The sequence below is a fragment of the Sinohyriopsis cumingii genome, unplaced genomic scaffold, assembly GCF_028554795.1.
Source record: "Sinohyriopsis cumingii isolate HCF-2022 unplaced genomic scaffold, ASM2855479v2 utg001820l, whole genome shotgun sequence".
Lineage (NCBI taxonomy): Eukaryota > Metazoa > Mollusca > Bivalvia > Unionida > Unionidae > Sinohyriopsis > Sinohyriopsis cumingii.
The window spans coordinates 122,405-142,779 of NW_028316063.1; the positions used below are offsets into that span (position 1 = coordinate 122,405).

The 20,375-nt window shown below is 35.7% G+C and overlaps 1 protein-coding gene across 1 annotated transcript in view; it reads right to left on the reverse strand.

The window, feature by feature from the left end:
- Positions 1-1,555: 1,555 nt before the first annotated feature.
- Positions 1,556-20,375, reverse strand: part of LOC149771489 (uncharacterized) — a 42,322-nt gene continuing 23,502 nt past the window's right edge. The window contains exons 12-18 of the mRNA XM_089948378.1: positions 18,304-18,392; positions 14,451-14,507; positions 9,456-11,001; positions 8,147-9,130; positions 4,470-4,561; positions 3,182-3,271; positions 1,556-2,637 (exon numbers count right to left, since the gene is read on the reverse strand). Coding sequence (XP_089804504.1) covers positions 2,278-2,637; positions 3,182-3,271; positions 4,470-4,561; positions 8,147-9,130; positions 9,456-11,001; positions 14,451-14,507; positions 18,304-18,392 — 3,218 coding nt within the window. The 3' untranslated portion in view covers positions 1,556-2,277. The remainder of the gene's footprint in view (positions 2,638-3,181; positions 3,272-4,469; positions 4,562-8,146; positions 9,131-9,455; positions 11,002-14,450; positions 14,508-18,303; positions 18,393-20,375) is intronic.

Sequence of the window (20,375 nt, forward strand, 5' to 3'; positions counted from 1 at the left end):
TACCAAATTTCAGCTTTTTTGACCTAATAAAGATTTACAAATTATACATTTGCCTGAATGATCCAATTAGAATGTAACTGACCTAATTTCAAACATACCTGTGTAAACCATAGATTACCCATATATGACAGTGTAGGTCAAACACGCTTGAAAAATCAATGCTCACACAATGGAACTGGTGTCATAGGAGATCAGTGAAAATACAGGTGATATGAAGCAAACTTTTAATACAAGGTTTTAAAGTTTTGGTAATCTTAAATGGAGTTATGTATATCAATAAGAACTTTTATGACATTCATCGGTGGACTAAAATGGAGTTTTGCATGACAGCATCCACTGATGGACTGAAATGGAGTTATATATACCAATAAGAATTTTAATGACAGTATTCATTGGTTGACCAGAATGAAGTCATATATATATATATATATATATATATATATATATATATATATATATATATATATATATATATATATATATATAAGAACTTTAATGACAATATTCATCGATGCACTGAAATTGAGTTATGTATGCCAATACGAACTCTAATCACATATTCTTTTTAAAAAAGTTGCTATGCTTATTTGACCTTTATTTCTCTCTCTTTATTGGCCTGCAAATGAACTGGGAGAATGCACCTTTATTCTCATTGCCTTCTGAAATTGCAAAATATACCCTATATACTTTTTTATAAGTTAAGTGCAACTGCTAACTGCACAGACCCAGATCTGCCAATGCATAATGAGCCAACATATCCAAGTCCAGGTTGTTTATTAGGAGCAATCAGCAAAACAAACAAAACAGACCCTGACTTGATGGCACATTATGCAATGGAATATCAGGATGTATGTTGCTTGATATATGACTTGATTTATGGGTAACTATGAAGGTAGTGAAGTGAAGATGAAATTGTCTGCAGTAATTGTTTCATGTTGATGTATTTCCAATACTTATTTTTTCTCAGGAATGTCCACATTTGGTTTTAAATTGATAAAATATGTACAAATTTTACTGACATGTCATTCTTACCTAAATGAAACTGCAAAAAAACAATATTTTTACAATAAATCCTACTCATGCTTACCACATGTTTACAAATGAAGTATAGACTTTTAAATGCACAGAATTATTGAAAGTATAGACTTTTAAATACACAGAATTATTGAAACCACAGACTTTTAAATCACAGAAATTTTGAAAGCATTGACTTTAAAAATAGAATTACTGAAAGCATAGACTTCTAAATAGAGAGAATCATGGAAAGTTATAGGTACTTATTTTTATAATTTGTGAAGGTTGTATGTTTATTTCAAAGATCTGTAAAAGTTATATGTTTATTTCCATTAGGCATTTATTGTTAGGGAATTTTGTGGGCACAAAATACTTTCTAAAGTTTTGATATTTACACTTAGCAATTAATTTTAACATATTGATATTACTTCTTTTTGTTAGTTTTACTTGCATTTTTAACATATTACTGCAATATAAATGAAGCCATCTTATAGAAGCATAAGTCTATTTTCTGATGCAAAATGCATCAACTTGACAATTTCAACTTAAGCTGGATTTTAAACTCTGAGAATGGGTATACTGTATTGGTTGAGTAACTGAAGACTCACTTTGTAGACCAAATACTGAATGGACTGGTTGGGTGAGTAATTAAGTTTATAGATCAAATATATATAAGCAAAACCCAATATAAATATGTGCAATAAAGAATATTTCATCCTTTGTAGTAAATAAATGAAATACTGTACAATCAAATCAATAAAGGTAAATACTTGGATTTTACATTAATGAAGGCCAATTACACTAGCAGGACAAATCTCCAAAATAAGAAGATATGAAGAACATACACTTTAAACATAAAAAGTGAACTTTGGGTTCCTTTTTTTTAAATATTTCAATAAACACACTATCCAGCTATAAATAGATATGAAATTGACATTTTTTCTCTCTATTAGACAAGAAGAATTTCAAACACAAGAGATGTACTTTACTCTTCATATATTATATAGGTGCTTATATTGACTACAGAAATAGGAAGGCATATATGTACCTGTTATCCTAATTTTACTGTAATTTCTTTGTTCCTGGGATAAAATGAGATGGTTATACACAATACAGCATATGCACAGAAAATTCTTTCTTAACAACTATAATTTTCTTTATACCATGAAATCACATGAATAAAATAAGCAGAATTATAATACTTCATCATTAAACTAAACTAAAAATTATATCATCAACAATCAACAAAATTTAATTGAATCTCTAATATATTCTTTCATAAAATAACATATATGCCTGTGCATGTTTGAGAGCGGCTTCTGTTACTTTGCTAACATGGTCATCACTGATGTGGAACCACTGCCCTGGTGGTACCATGATCTCACTAACATTATCTTCTTCCATCTCTTCTACCATCTTATCACCCATTTGGAGGACATTCTCTGTGTACTGGTCAAGGTATTCCTTAACAGAAACCTGATTAGTACTGAGGAAGTTGGTCAGAGAGTTGATACTGGGCCGGACTTTAACATATGCTGTGTAGTGGCCACCCTTCAAACCTCCTTTGTGCTCAACCACTCCGTAAAGAGAATACAAGATTTTCTTCTGGCCTGGTTTTACATTCTGCAATAAGAAATAGAAAGAGCTTAAAATCCTACTTTTAAAATTGGAGATTGGAAGAATTTATGAAACTAAAACTGAACAAGTCAAGGAAAGTGAAAAGATTGTTTTCTATGTTTATATGCATTTTGTATGAGTGACATCTTTCAGAAAAATACAAATAATACAAACCCTAAATTGGGATTTTCTTGTCTCAGTGCCAACTCTAACAGAGATTCCAATAGTCTTGCCATACTTATATGTCATGTAAGACAAAAATGTACAGCATTTGCCTAGGTCAAGTCATATTGGTAAACTCAGGCAAAGGTTTTGACCAAAATGTCTATGTACCAAATACAAATGATTGATTATAAAAAGGCAACAATTATTTAAGTGGCTCAAATACTTAAACATCTCATCTAAATATACATAAATTGGTTTTTCTTTCAACATGCTAACAGGTTACTAGCACAAAAGGAATGCGTGGGAATGTATATAAATGAACATTTCAAAATGCCTCTGCTGTACTTGCAGTGAGGACATAAAAGGCCACAACCCCGCTACTTACCTGGCAAAGAGCACTACAATATGGAGCCAGATCCAGGACAAAAGGAAAATCCACATGGCAGTCCAGTTTGTTGATGTTCTTGATTTCAAGCTACAATCACAAAATGATACAGGTATTGCTTAGAATCTGCCAAATAAACAAGACTTCTGCTGAGGACAATGTCTTGCCTTTAATTTTGTTTAATTTGTAACTTTGTGGTGATGCTGCCAGATCCACCAGCCAAGCACTAATGTATATATTTTGTTAAACAATATTTTAGCACCAATAAATTTGTGGCATTTTAGTAAACTGCACAGCTTTAAACTGATAATTTTTGTCATTTTTTGTCATTTTCTCACTGGCAATAAACTAACTGAAGAAGAAATAGAAGACATATTCAACCTACTTAGATATTGCTGAGTCAGCAAAAAAACACCCCTTCTCTTAATACTAAGCTGTATCGATAGTTTGAATCTCAAATGTGATACACTATTGTCTGAATCTCACATGTGATACACTATTGTCTGAGTCTCACATGTGATACACTATTGTCCAAGTCTCACATGTGAAACACTATTGTCTGAGTCTGACATGTGGTACACTATTGTCTGAATCTCACATGTGATACACTATTGTCTGAGTCTTAAATGTGATACACTATTGTCTGAGTCTCAAGTGAAATTCACACAACATGATTCATATATAATGGCTTTACATATAACAGGCCCCAACAGGAATGTTACAAGCAACCTCAAAATCAGAGTAAGGTTTACCAGCTTTAATCACCTCATATGCAGTTCAGAAAACTCATGTATTATGCATAAATAATTTTTCTTCTTTTGTAGCCTTTTGATGTCAAGATGTATAGGCTTTTACCATACCCCAATTGCAAGTCATCCACAAAGTTTGCACCAAGTCTGTGATATAGAACTGTTATTTATGAAGAAATGATTTCTATTCTTTCAGTCTGTGACCTGGATTGTTGACCTTTTGACCCCAAAAAAAATATTTTTTTTATTTCTTCATCAAGAAAAACTTTCCTGTAAACTTACACAGGTAGGTGTTGCATAACTTAAGCTATCATGTGAGAGAAAAAAAGTTAACGGACAGATGCATGGACATTCAGGGCCTGCCAAAAGCATGTGTACAATCCTAGACTTTTGAGCCTTTCCAAGAAACCTAAGAAATGGATACCAAGTCTGGGGAATTTCCATTTAGGAGTTTAAGTGGAGATAAGATGATACAATGATGAATGGACAGACAAAGGATTTTAAAATATCTCCACTGCCTTTTAGAGTCAGCAACCTACCTGTTCAAAGCGTTGCAAATGCAGGGTCAGTACAGCTGGTGGCTGGATTATTAGGTACTTCTTGCTGGCATCGGAGTAGACTGTTTTTATCTCTGTATGAAAAAAATTAAGAATACATATGATCCAATTTTGTATAACCTAATTAAATTCTTTTCAAAAATGACATACAGTTTTGGATTTTTTTCTCTTAAAAAGTTAGCATGTCTGCATGCATTGGTAATCCTCATGATATTCACATTATTTACAACACTTTCCTGACAACACAAGCATGGAGTTTGTATACATTTCAGCCCAATATCCCTCTGCCCTTTCATCATGGTGGAGAGTTGAAAATTACTGGAATATGGTGCACATCTACAAACATTTCCAAATAAATCCCATGGATACAACACACAAAATTGTTGCCTGACCACTGGTCCAATGCCAGCCAATTTCACTGCATATTGGTGCAAAAAATGAGCAGCCAGTCTGTCTGTTGAAATTTTGAGGCATATATTTATCTTTTCATTATATTACAAGAAATATGTTCAAAAAAGTGAAAAAATAAATAACAATCCTTTCTGAGGATCACTCATAAGTCTTGGTGACATGAGAAGCTAAATAACTCGTGTTTACTCTATGTTTGCTAGATGCTTATAACTCCAAATAAAGTCTCTTCTGCATCTATGTGATGTTTCATGACACCTACTACTTCCAGTTCCCTAGATGAACATGTTGAGATATGCCTTGATGCCAACAGAGGCTAAAAGACCAAATATAAACAAAGGAAAAAAAACCATACAAAAGTAATAGAATAATGTGAAACAAAATTGATAGCTGAGTTGCATAATTCACTTAAAATATGTAAACAGAATGCATGACTTGACGACAATAATATTATAGTTTGTTCACCTCAAGATCATGAATGATATCTGAGACAGTCACTGTAGCTCAATGAATTATCATGTGAGCTTCTCTAAATGAAGCTGACATTACCGATTTTCTTTTGCACAAAGAGAATTTCACCACCATTTGTATCAACATACAGAGAAACACTATTTTGTTTAATATATCCTGAAACAGAGTGGTATGAGTATATGTAATCAGCCATGTTGCTGCTGGAATTACAGAAATGTTCATTTTTTATGCAGGACTAAAATGTTATGGGAGCCATCGCAAACCAAAGTAAACAATCCTGGTCTACTCATTAGACAATTACATTACAAACATAAATGAAATAACAATGTAAATTAGTTTCAATAAAATTAGATGATGCAGATGATGTCTGAAATATGTTAATTTATCTCCATTTCAAGGCAATGATGTTAACTACAAACACAGATATCATTCAAGATGCTGAGTTGAAAAAACTATAAGCTGCAATCTACAGATGTGAATGCCTTTAATACGGTTCCTCTTTCTGCAATACACTGCTTTCCACAGACTCAGTTTCATGAGCAGCTGTGCATTAAAAGGCTGGGTCTAGTTCTCATAACTGTCCTCAAGTCAATGGAAGAGGATCCTGCTTTTTAATTCGGACTATATTCAGACTGGCCATCAATGGCCATATTATGATGACTCTAAATAACTTGTGAATTGACCTACATCAGCTGGACAGTGAGTATCATTGTCCTGGACAGTAAATAGTGGCCATGCTGTGCTGAATTTAATAAAATGTAATAAAGTTTACATATGATATCAATATTCTGTGTTTTTCATTATACTCCACGTTTCATTATATAAAGGTCCTTACTAAAGGCCAATATTCATGTCTACCTGAATTTACCATTCAGTCACTGACTACACTGTCTGATGAAATGGAGGACCAGTTACTTACAGAATGGACCATTAGTATTTTCAGGTTACTGATTCTGTATGATTGCAGGATCTTTTGGCAAGTTTCATACACTGCATGGGTATCAAGTCTCTATATAAGATGGGTATCAAGTCTCTATATCCCATGGGCATCAGGTCTCTATATCACATGGGTATCAAGTCTATATCCCATGGGTATTAAGTCTCTATATCCCATGGGTATCTAGTCTCTATATTCCATGGGTATCTAGTCTCTATATTCCATGGGCATCAGGTCTCTATATCCTATGGGCATCAGGTCTCTATATCCCATGGGTATCAAGTCTCTATATCCCACTGGTATCAAGTCTCTATATCCTATGGGCATCAGGTCTCTATATCCCATGGGCACCAGTCTCTATATCCCATGGGTATCAAGTCTCTATATCCCATGGGCATCAGGTCTCTATATCCCATGGGTATCAAGTCTATATCCCATGGGTATTAAGTCTCTATATCCCATGGGTATCTAGTCTCTATATTCCATGGGCATCAGGTCTCTATATCCTATGGGCATTAGGTCTCTATATCCCATGGGTATCAAGTCTCTATATCCCATTGGTATCAAGTCTCTATATCCCATGGGCATCAGGTCTCTATATCCCATGGGCACCAGTCTGTATATCCCATGGGTATCAAGTCTCTATATCCCATGGGTATCAAGTCTCTATATCCCATGGGCATCAGATCTCTATATCCCATGGGTATCAAGTCTCTTTATCCCATGGGCATCAATTCCCTATACCCATGGGCATCAGGTCTCTAGAGCCCATGGGTACCAAGTCTCTAAATATCATGGTATCAAGTCTCTCAAGACCATGGGTATCAAGTCTCTGTATCTCATAGGTATTAGTTATCTATACCCAATGTTTATCAGATTTATAAATCCCATCGGTATCAGGTCTAAATAACCCATGAGCATCAGGTCTCTATCTCATGGGTATCAGGTCATTATAACCCATTGGTGTCAGGTCATTATAGCCCACGGGTAACAAGTCTCTATAAACCATTGATATCAAGTCTCTATATCCCATATTTATCAAGGCTCCATATTCCTTAAGTATCAGATCCCTATATCTGACAAGCATCAATTATCTAAGTTACTGAGTTAAGATCAAATGAAGTGACTTTATGTATGTATATGGACCCCAATGCATACATGCAAACTTGGTCAAGACCACAAAGTCCCATGTTGTTTTTGAAAAATTACAATAAAGATGAAAGCTATAAAAAATGTCCAGATTTCTAAACCTTTTTACACAACCTTTACACAACTACCACCCACTCTCAACCCATCTCCCTGGGCAACATTCAAGATTTTAATCCTTCAGTGTCACTGAATGGTCCCCCTGAAACTTCATACCAAAATAGATCCCTCTCACTGAATTGGTGTACATGGTGTTTAGGTTACAAGGCAAAGTCAATACTGCCTCTGAAAATGTAACCTTTGACACCATCCCCACCTCTCTTAGAAGGTTGCATCCAGGATCTCATACCATGACTGTCCCCACCTCACTCAGCCTTCCAAAGCATTCTACCAATTCTTCCTCAGTTGGTGTGGAAGAGTTCAGTTATATGGAGAACTGAGTAATGCACACTCATATGGATATATGATACAGATAACAAGTATTTGTAAAACAGTTATGAATATGAAACACTGATGATGGGGTAAGGATACAAGAAGTACATATATAATAACTGGGGATGGGGTAAGGATAAAAGAAGTACTTAAATAAACAGGGGATAGCATAAGGATAAAAGAAGTACAGTCATATATAAAAACAGGGGATGGGAAATAAAAAAAAAATAAAAAACCGGGCGGTAGATGGGAGAAAAACACTTACCTGTATTAGGATTTAATTTCTTCTTAAGCTTTGTGCAATTCTTGCAGCCAAACTTATTGTTTCCAGTCAAAAGTTCTGGACAAGTGAACAGATTGAGACAAGACTCAAGTGAGCATTCACTGGAAGTTGAGTGATATCTTGGCGCTAAAGTCAAGACGGATTTTCTCTGCCCCTCTCTCCAGATCTCTTTACGTGACCTCACTGGCTGTGGATCTTCAAACTCTGATGGTTTCATGTACTGCACATTGAATGAAGAAGATATATCTTCATCATTTCCAGCTTTAAGTGGAATTTCATTGTTTCCAACAGTGACTGAGTCCATACTTCCAGTTCCTTGTGTAGATATTCCTGTATCATCTGAAACATTGGACTGACTAGAGTTGACTGGTGCATCTAAATCTTTAACTTTCTCAGACTCTTCACTGGATTGGTACAGCATATTTTGAGATAAATCTTGTGAAAAACCTGAAGAATAGGTCTCACTGACACTTGATGTGTTGGTTCCAGATGTAACATCTGAAATGACCTGTTCCCCAGTACTTAAATGTTTGTAACTAGAAGAAGACAATAGAATGCTGCTGGTAGCTGCCTCCAGTTCCATTGGCTCCTTGAAGCTTGTATTGCCACTTCCAAGATAACCACTGGCAACTGGTCCATTCATATATTCTGCATGTTCAGTGACTTTTGATTTATGCATCTCTCCATTAGTAATATGACTCTCCTTGCTGGACCCATCAGTATCTTCTGTCTCCCATACTGCAACACCATTTGGAATCAAGTTGTAGATTACACTTGCATCTTTTGTTAGTGTATTTTCAGCTAATGCAGATAAGCTGATGTGAGGAGAAATGTGGACAGGACTTTGGGATGGTTCCACACCATTTAATGCACTGCCAACTGATCCAGAATCACTGGTCATGGAAGCCTCAAGAGAATGGCTATACCTGATTATGTCCATCTTTAAGTTCTCTTCTATATCAGCATCTGTTCAGATACAGAATAATGAAAACATGATTCAAATATTGCCTGCAAGCCATGAAATATTGTGTCATACAACAGTAAAACAAGTATTTAACATGAAAATTACAATGTTTTTGTTATGACAAAACATGACAGCATTGCTGAAAAGAAAGGGAGAATGTACTAAAGTTAATTAAAAATAAAAGCATTTCCAAGTTACTTGGCATTCTATGACATTTTCTACCCACATATAAAAGCATTTCCAAGTTATCTGCACTCTATGACATTCTCTACACATAGATAAAAGAACTGCCAAGTTATCTGGCACTTTATGGCATTCTCTACTCACCAGATGATGATCTTTCTTCCTTCAGACAATCCACCTTGTCTCCTCTTTCCTTATCACCTACATACTCCCCTTCCACAGAGATAATATCCTGCCTGTCTTTTTCCTCCTCCTTGCAATTCTTCTCCTCTTCCACAGGGACAATGTCATTTTTCACATTCTCTTCCCTGTCTCCTTCCTCTGTGCCTTCTGTCTCCTCATCTTTGGGGGCCATATTCTTATTTTGATTCTCCACATTGTCTCCTTCCTCATTCTCATCTTCCTTCTCCCATTCCAAAGGGAGAATATCTTCCTTCGCATATTCCTCCCTGTCTCCTTCCTCTTCCTTGCCTTCCATTTCCCATTCCACAGGGACCACATATTCCTTCACATCCTCTTCCCTGTCTCCTTCCTCTATGCCTTCCTTCTCCCCTTCCACTGGGGCCACATCCTCATTTAAATCCTCCACTTTGTCTCCTTCCTCCTCATCTTCCTTTTCCCAATCCACAGGGACCATATCCTCTATCACATCTGCCTTCATGTTTCCTTCCTCCTCCTTGCTTTCATAATCTCCTTCCTCAAGGACTATATCCTCATTCAGATCATCCACAGTGTTTCCTTCCTCCTCCATGGCTATCTTCTCTACTTTCTCAGGAACCATATCCTCATTCAGATCATTTACTTTGTCTCCTTCCTCCTCATCTTCCTTCTCCCATTCCACAGAGACTATCTCCTCCATCACATCTGCCTCCCTGTCTCCTTCCTCCTCCTTGCCATCATTGATCCCTTCCACAGAGACTATATCCTGCTTCACATTCTCATCCTTGTATCCTTCCTCCTCCTTCATTTCTTTCTCTCCTTCAACAGGGGTCAAATTCTCCTTCACATCCTCCTCTCTATTTCCTTCATCCTCCTTGCTTTCTTTCTCCACTGCCACAGGGACCATATCCTCCTCCACATCTGATTCATTTTCTGCTTTCTCTTTGACTTCCTTCTCCCATTCTATAAGGATCATATCCTCCTTCATGTATTTCTCCTCCTTGCCTTCCTTCTCCACATACGAAGGGGTCATATCTTCCTTCACATCTGCATCCTTGCCTCCCTTCTCCCCTTCCACAGGGACCATATCCTCCTTCACATCCTCCTCCCTGTCTCCTTCCTCCTCCTCACCTTCCTTCTCCACTTCCAATAGGTGAATATCCTCCTTCACATCTGCCTCTCTGTCTCCTTTCTCTTCCTTGCCATCCATCTCCCATTCCATAGGGACAATATTCTCCTTCACATCTGCCTCCCTGTCTACTTTCCCTTCCTTGCCATCCATCTCCCCTTCCACAGCAACAATATCATCTTTTACACCTGCCTCTCTGTCTCCTTCCTCCTCCCCTTCTACAGGGATGATATTCTCCTTCACATCTGCCTCCTTGTGTCCTTTCTCCTCCTCACCTTCCATCTCCCCTTCCACAGGGACAATATCCTCTTTCATATCTGCCTCCCTGTCTCTGTCCTTCTCTTCACCTTCCTTCTTCCCTTCCACAAGGACAATATTATAAAGAGATGCTATACTAGGTCTCTGAAATGAGAAAAAAGCAAAGTTTGCTACTAATGTACTGTCAGTGGGACTAAGAAAACTGCAGATCATAACCTCAGTATGTTCGCTGCTTTACACAGAATTTATCAAGAGAACATTCAAATGAATAGAATCAATACTAGTGTAGTCATATTACATATCTTCCAGAACCAACATACATGTATTGTGTTTCAACAGAAAGATCATTTTTATTTTAGTTAAGTATGTTTCTCCAAGAATGCTTACCTGATCACACTAACGTGATCTCTGCATGATAGATCTAAAGGTTGACCATGCATAACAGCTAATAGTTTCTATTAAATCTCTGAATTGTAATGGGATTTCTCTGAGGAGGTCTATCATGAGATTGAAAATTTCATTTACCCATAAGTTGTCCATGACTTGTTCATCTGAGAGAGGTTACCATAATAACTTTGTGAGTCAAGTTTCTGAATGACTCTGAATCAGAACAGGTGAAGGGAAAGTGTATTCCCTAATGCCACTGCAGCTGACTGCTAGAGAATCCATGGCTCAAGCCTCTGGATATGGGACTGGAGAGAAAAAGGTTAGCAGCTTGTCCCCAAAGTGCATAAATAAACCGAAGAATCTACAGCTAAAGTGACCCCTTGACTGGCAACATCTGACCCCGTCCTTACAAAGAATTGACCAAAACATTCAGTTCGCCTGGAATGTCTTATCTAGACTGGATCCTGTGCTAGAAACACCAGCATAAAAACCTCCTTGACCAAGAGACTTATACTAGGCGATTTGGTCATCCCCTCCCACAATTGAGGTGGTCAGCAACTACTACAGAATTATTTAACATTACCAGGATCACATTCCCACACATGTGATCACTGCAGCAATGAATGGCTTTCATTACAGCCTTCAATTTTAAAAGGTCTATATGAAGTACTTTCTACTCTGGGCTCCAGTTGTGACTTACCATTGTCAAGTGAAGCAACAGGTGTCCCCCCCATCCACTTCTGCCAGCTGAATGAACTGATGTTCATACAAACCATATCACCAGGTTTAGGCTTCTCCAGAGGAATTCCAATGATGCGACATTACATGTCTTGTCACTGTCACCGGAATTATTTTATTTTTGGTCAGGTCCTGGATGGTCGAGTCATCTAAAGTGCTAGCCTTTATCAATTGCTGATATCTCACCTATATAAATGTGGATTAGAGTCTCAGGCTTGGCTAATGTGGGATGTTACCAAGGTTTTCCAGGTGTAACAGCCAATCCTTTCCCTGCTACAAGGGGTAAATTTGGCCACTACATCAGGTTTCTCCACCACCAGTTATACTGGCCACCGTGTATGGTCTTTTTTGTGCAGAGAAATGGCATTAAATCCAAAACAACAACAGAAAAACGTTTGGTCAAGATCAGAATATGCTTATCTAAATGTCCAGAAAAGGGGCACAACTGGGCCAGCATTGCTATTGGGAGAGGGCACAAAAAACGTAGCTTAGAGGAATCACATCTGCCACTGCATTTAGTAAACCAAGGTACTACAGAAAATATTGCACAGAAACACACTTCCTGTTCGAGATCAGCATTAAAAGCTCTATAATCCATGCAATTCATATTTGAGGGATACAAATGACATTTAGAATTGTTAATAATTCCATACCCACAGAGTACAGTACAACACTTAAGAAAAAACGTAACTCACAAACTTTGAAAAATATGAAAAACTATTCACTGAATAAAAACAAAGATTACCATTCCTTTTACAGAAACTTTAAAACAATTTTATACCACACTTATTGATGAATACAATAAAATGAAGATCTTTTAGGAACTTTATTGGCAATGTAGGACAATTTTATGGATAAGTTTAAATGGCAAAGAAAATGTTGATGAGTAATCACCTCATGGTTGTAAGTTGAGGGATTAGGTAAGAGTTCTTTTGCTTTCTATACATGACATATGGATGGGGAAGACAAAAGTTTTGTTTTTCTAGCACTGTTAGATTTGAGAGATGGCAGAGCTTATTTCCTAACAATGATGTGATTAGAAATGAATTCAATGGAGAAATATCACTACTGGTATGCAGTAAACATTGATTTGTTATAATCAAGGCAGAATGTTATATTCAACACTGACAGACCAAAATAATGCGCTTTGTAATATGTTCAATATTTCATGAAATCTGGCTGAATTATAAACGGAGTTTACTGTATTAAGGCAAAACAGCACAGTCAAAAACTGCTTACAATGCAGTGAGTGTAGCTTTCACATTTAAATGTGTAACAGTTATACTTGAATGATACAACATATTTGTAAAGTTGCTGCATCAAGCAAAATGAATATAACAGTTGTAAACAAAAAGAAAGATGTTGTGTAAGTCATATACAGTTGTTAAATTATTCAAAATCATTATGTTAAAGATGGAGGAGAGCAAGAAAAAGTGCAAACTGTGTAGAGTGACTATTTTAAGTAAAATAGATGGTACCAAGGTAAGAGAAGGATGAAAGATAGGTGAAGCTTAGCAAGCACTGCACAAGAGAGCCGTATCTGATACCTTCACCATCTTTTTGCTTGCCTCCTCTTTCTCCTGTCCGATTACATCCACTGGCAAATGCTTTTCAAATTCTATCCAAGTTAATTGAAGCTGACTGGACAGCAAATTCTTGCTAGCTGTTTGATTATACTTGCAACTGTGTAATTACACTTGCAACAGCTCAGCTGTTGGCCGAATTTGGTCTATGGATACAGAAAGTAAAATGAGGGATTTTGGATTTCAAAACCAAGTAGCTACCATCTAGATTCTACATAATTCATTTAACTGCAAAGGATCTTTCTAACATATTGAATACATTGGACCTTTAACCAAATAAATGTCAATCAGCAAAGCTAATGAGACTCTAGTGTCTCACACACATTGATTGTTGACTTATTTACCATGTGCAGGACTTACAAATACTTGAACACCAAATATTAACATTGTTGACACCATCCCCATTATGGCCATGAAAGAAGAGATACTTGTGTCTCATTATGCTTGCACAGGCGAGACAAATATGAAGATCTCAATAATAAGATTACTCTTGAGTTTAATTTTAAACATTTTTTTTTTATAACTTGAAGTTTCTTGAAAAGGAATTACAAAATTTGATTATCGAAGTCAAATTCAATACCGTGAATTCATTTAATATTTTGTATCAATCTTCTTCACATTTATCCCAAATATGTCAATGATTAGTACTTCATAAATTTGTGGATTTGGTGTAGATTCATATTGTTTTGAAAGACGGATCATTGTTTGCTGAGTCCTCAAATTCATATTTTCTAGCAACTATAAATTACAAGAAAATTGGTACTGCATGAAAAATAGTGAATTACAAGAAAAACTGTACTTTATGAAAAGTAGTGAATTACAAGAAAAATGGTTCTCCATTAAATACAGTGAATTAACTGCAGTTTTCACTGTAAAAAATCTCACCTTTTCTTCCTGAACAGGTAAAGACAAATTCAGAAATGGTTCTAAAGTCTGGGAGATCTAGAAAAGAAAACAAAGTTACAAAGATTTTAAAAATTTCAACTTCAAAAGAAATAAAACTACATTTATATGCAGCTGCCTAAAGAATTGGGGTGCCACTGATAAACATGATAAAATTAATTAAAGAGAAAATACAGGGTAAGAATGTATAAAAAACATTCATTGGATAGAGTTCACTTTATAGTAATAATACTAATAATAATAATGAGGACTTTGTATAGCGCCTAATCTTTAGAAGCTCTTGGCGCTTTCCAACATTTGAAAATACCTATAACATAAAAACATATAATAATAATAATAATAATGAGGACTTTGTATAGCGCCTAATCTTTAGAAGCTCTAAGTGCTTTACAACATTAGACAACACATATAAGATAAAAAACATATAATAATATTATTACAAAAACAAACACCATGAAATTAGAAAAACATTAATAAATAAAAAACATGCTGAGAATATTTAAGTTAGGAAGCATTATTATGTCTTTCAGTTTGTTCTTGCAGTTGAAATAAGTGAGTTTTGAGAGCCCTCTTGAATGTGATCACTGTGTCTTTTTGTCTAAGTTCAGTGGGCAATTCATTCCACGTTGCTGAGCCTTGGTATGCAAATGAATGCTGTCCATATGACTTTGATTCATATTGGGAATAATGAGTATATGATTGTCAGAAGAGGAGCGTAAGTATCTTGGTACACATGGGTGAGGTCGGATAGGTATGTTGGACTAGAGTCCGACAATGAAAAGTAGCACAGAGAACAAATTTTGTGTTTGATTCTTTATCAAATGGATAGCCAGTGTAGGGTACAGAGCAGCGGGGAGGTGTGCTCTGATCGTGGTACTCTAAATATGACCTGAGCAACTGTGTTTTGAACTTTTTGAAGTTTCTGGAGTAGATATTGAGATGAACCAGACAGAATTGAGTTATAATAGTCCAGTCTTGAAAGTACTAATGAACACAAAAGTGTTTAAGTGGCATCAACTGAAAGATATTTGCGAATTGAACTGATGCGTCTCAGCTCAAGATATGCAGCCTTGCATATGTTCACGACATGTTGGTGCAATGTGAGAGTACTGTCCAGACTAACACCTAGGTTTCATACTGATTGTATGAATTTAATGTTGGTGTTGCTGATATTTATTGTTTGAGGTAAAGGATGTGAATGAGAAAGTCTTTGTGTTGCGATCAGAATGGCCTCAGTTTTATCATCATTCATCTGCAGTTTGTTCCATGTCATCCATGATTTCACATCAGAAATGCACCTCTCTACACCTTAGATGGTAGCATCAACTTCAGTTGGGTGGCTAGATTTGTATATTTGGGTATCATCAGCGTACAATTGGTGAGACACTGGATGATGATCTATGACACTTGAGAGCGGCTGAGTGTACAGAATGAAGAGAACAGGTCCAAGAACAGACCCCTGTGGAACACCACAACATAGATCGACTGGGCTGGAGTGTATTCCATTTGCAGATACAATTTGTGTCATGTTGACCAAGTAGGACTTGAACCACAGTAAGGCTGTATGACATATAAACAATCTGAGTACAGTTAGTCCACCAGTTTAGGAGAAAACTTTTAATATCTCAATTTTCAAGACAAAGCAGACAGTTTTGCCATTCTCCTGCAGAGGGCGCTGTGTTTATGACATTTAAGCAGCACTTTCAGCAATTTCTCTGTTATCATCCTCTGTACTGAACTCAAACTAAGGTTTGTAAAGTAGTGTCAATTTATTGTTATTTTCTAATCAGACCTAGTTTGAAGTTTGATAAGATCCATCTTCTCAAACATTTCCTTTCAAATAACATCCACAACTCACATCGTAAACATTTCACTTAACATCTGGCACCATTTTCTTTAAAAGTAGAGACTGGTTCACGACATCCGTACCTTATCAATAAAATGAATCTGTGAAACAAAGTTCACATTTGAAGAAACCCGTCTGTTTTCTTGGAACGTCATATACAGTTACTTTAAATAGCAAATAAGGAAATTACTTTTATGCTATTCTCAAGCAGCAGTCACCTTTTTAAGAATATTCTCAAATTTATAAGTGGAGTTAAAGGGATGATAATAAAAATGACAAAAACAACTTTTTATTGCCAAAAGCATAATGGTTGGCATGTAAGCTAGAGCCAGAAATATGAAAATACCATAAATCAATTTAGTTTACTTTAAAGCTGATACAATGCATGCCATGAACCAATAAAAAAGACATTTTTTCAAATGCTCACAACCAGTAGTAGTTTCTACCCCTAAAAGTCCAATAAAGAGGCTAATGCTTTCCTATATGAAATGAATGTCCATGTATCCAAGATAAAATTGCTTCTTCTGTTTAACTGCAAAGTGCTGAGAAGATCCCTGATATTCTTCAGTGAAAACAAGATTTACAAGATGGTCACTGTGGTGGCCACAAGAGATGTAAAATTGGCCACATTTTCATTCAGGACCAATTGGTCATCATAAGAAGTTTTTGGTGTAAACCCCATGTCAGTATGACCATTCATTTATGAGGACTAGCAATACCAAGATTTTCATTTTGGCAGCCATTTTGGATGTAAGATTGGAACCATGTTCATTGAGAAAAATCTAGACATCTTAAGAGTTAAATGTCAATATGATCATCCAGTCTGGGAAAGAAACGACAACAAGATTTTCAACATGGTCACTATGGTCATATTGAATGTCATGTCAGCATAATTTTCATTAATGATCAACTAGTGAAAACACCATGTTTACATAACTTTCTTTTTAGTAGGTGTAGCACTATATGTATCAGCATGACTGAAGTGTGGCTATATTAAAAGTCAGATCATTTAGGACTAACCAGAATTCATATGAAGTGAAAAACCCTTGTTAATATGACCTGCATCAAGACACCTGAAATTGCAATAACAAAATTTTCATGACGGCCACTAATGTGGCCTTATAAGAAGATATTTTTTATTTAGGACCTCAAGACCTAAAAACAACAACATTTTAATGAAAACCTAAAGTTAATGTAATCATTAATGCAGGTGTAGCAAGAACATGATTTTTCAAGATGGCCACAAATGCAGCCATGGTGAAGATCAGATCAACGGCGCACTATAGTTTCATATTTTGCATACAGTTAGGATTTTAAAGAAAAACAATTTCCCCAGCTCACCTCACTGGTTATACTGGCTATTTAAAAAAGACCTTGTATATCTTAGGTATAATTCAAAGAACCTTTAGTTCCCTTTAGTTTGGTATATGATTGGTTATAGAGTATACAGCTTGGCCTTACTCCAGATGTGCACCTTTCAAAAAAGTGCTAGCTCCACTTGGTCATTTTCACTTCCTGATCTTCAGAAGTAAATTGTATAAAAAAAGAGCAAAATTACATAATAACTGGTGAGTGTCCCCTAAGTCCTTGGGTGAAAACTTCAAACTGATAGGTGTAGTGATAACAAGAGTTTTTGATAGACTGTTGCTATGGTAGCCATATTAGATCTCAGATGAGCCCCATCTTCATTTGGAAAGAACTAGACATCATACAAAGTATTTTGGTCAATGAAAACCGTATCAAGGACAAGTAACAATAACAACATATTCAAGATGATCACTACTGTGGTGTCAGAGTGGTACCATTATAATTTAGGACCAATTTATACTTTGGGATGAATGTGTGTGTCATGTTTTCATGGCAACCCTTCATGTGGTTCAGGAGTTGCCATAACAAACTTGTGCTAACAGAAGGTCAGACAAATGACCATGGATAACCATCTCATAAGCTTTTCTAGTCTATGATCAGTAAAGCTAAATATATACTTACATACTGGCATTCTTCACACATTACAGTGCTAACAAGACAGCCTCCAAACAAAGCATCCACAAATGTGTAATTAACCTGACGACCATATTCTGCAATGGAAAAAACATACTGGATATATTTATATACTGTACAGAATCAATTTTGTCTGGAATATACAGGTATGCAACTTAGACCAGTAATGTAACTTTTAAATGTTGGCAAAAATTATTTTAGCAGTTAGAAAACCAGAGTAAATTATGTAAGGTCAAAAAAATGTATGGAATTTATTTTTACTTCCTCATTCAACACAAACATCTCTCTACCACTAAAATCCCTCCTTATAGAGTATGATTTTATGACCACTAAAAATTCCCCCTATACGGTATATGATTTTATGACCACTAAAAATTCCCCCTATACAGTATATGATTTTATGACCACAAAAAATTCCCCCTATACAGTATATGATTTTACGATCACTAAACATTCCCCCTATACAGTATGATTTTATGACCACTAAAAATTCCCCATATATGGTATATGATTTTATGACCACTAAAAATTCCCCCTATACAGTATATGATTTTATGACCACTAAACATTCCCCCTATACAGTATGATTTTATGACCACTAAGAATTCCCCCATACGGTATATGATTTTATGACCACTAAAAGTTCCCCCTATACAGTATATGATTTTATGACCACAAAAAATTCCCCCTATACAGTATATGATTTTATGACCACTAAAAATTCCCCCTATACAGTATGATTTTATGACCACTAAAAATTCCCCCTATACGGTATATGATTTTATGACCACTAAAAATTCCCCCTATACAGTATATGATTTTATGACCACAAAAAATTCCCCCTATACAGTATATGATTTTATGACCACTAAAAATTCCCCCTATACAGTATATGATTTTATGACCACTAAAAATTCCCCCTATACAGTATATGATTTTATGACCACGAAAAATTCCCCCTATACAGTATATGATTTTATATCCACTAACAATGACCCCTATACAGTATATGACTAGGCCAATTGGTTATTACAGAAGAATTAAAGTCACACTTCCATGAGTAGTATGCTAAATAGGTCAAGGACGCCATGATGGAAAAAGATATTACTGGTGATAATCAGTGTGCACAGTATTAGCAAACCTTGCAACCTCATTAATCAAGCCAATTCATGCTGAATGGATAGTGGTCTTGAGAAAGTTGTACTTGTATAATTCAGCAATCTGGGGATTATTTACCTGAGAAGCATTTGTGAGTACCATGAGACTTGATTGACATGATGTTTATACAGTGGCTTTGTCCAAAAATCTGTGAAGTGTAATCTTTAATACTTTGCTGTAATTAGTGTGTATACATAGTATTTAATTAATAACAGTGTTCAAGAAATAGTTACAGTATTTTACAGGATTGTTGTTCTTTTGGATTAAAAATGCAGGGATAAAATAAAGTGTGCTTTCAGAAGGACTTAAATATTTCAACAACAGTTGTACTCGAATGAAGGCTCAGTTGGAATAAGTATTAAATTTAATCTTCATAAACTATTATTTTGTATTCCTTTTTCTTTCATTTTCAGTAATACTATTGCTTGAATACCTATGCTTCTTCTCTATTTTCTCTCTATTCTTACTTACCTCACATATCAATTTAAGGATGTAAGTGTAAAGTTACAGCTATCAGATACCTTACTGAACGTGTGCATTGAAAAAATATAAAATGATTTATAATTCTTGTTTCATTAGGTCACAATAAAAAATAAAACAAACACATGTAAAAGCTAAAAGCTAATATTTAATAACAAGGTTACAGCATTAAACTTGCTTTATCAAATACTAGTAGCTGTGTTAATCTCTAGGAATGAAGCACTTTAAGAAAACTGTGGGGCGGGATCATCCTACGTGGCTCATTTTTCATTGGGGATTTAAATTCGTGGTTCGGGGCAACAATGAAAACCATGAAATTGGGTCCCCCACGAAAACTGATGATACTAAAGTACACAGAAATATAGCTAGAATATAATTCTCTGGCATGAAATTAACTCCATAGAATTCATGAATTAATAATA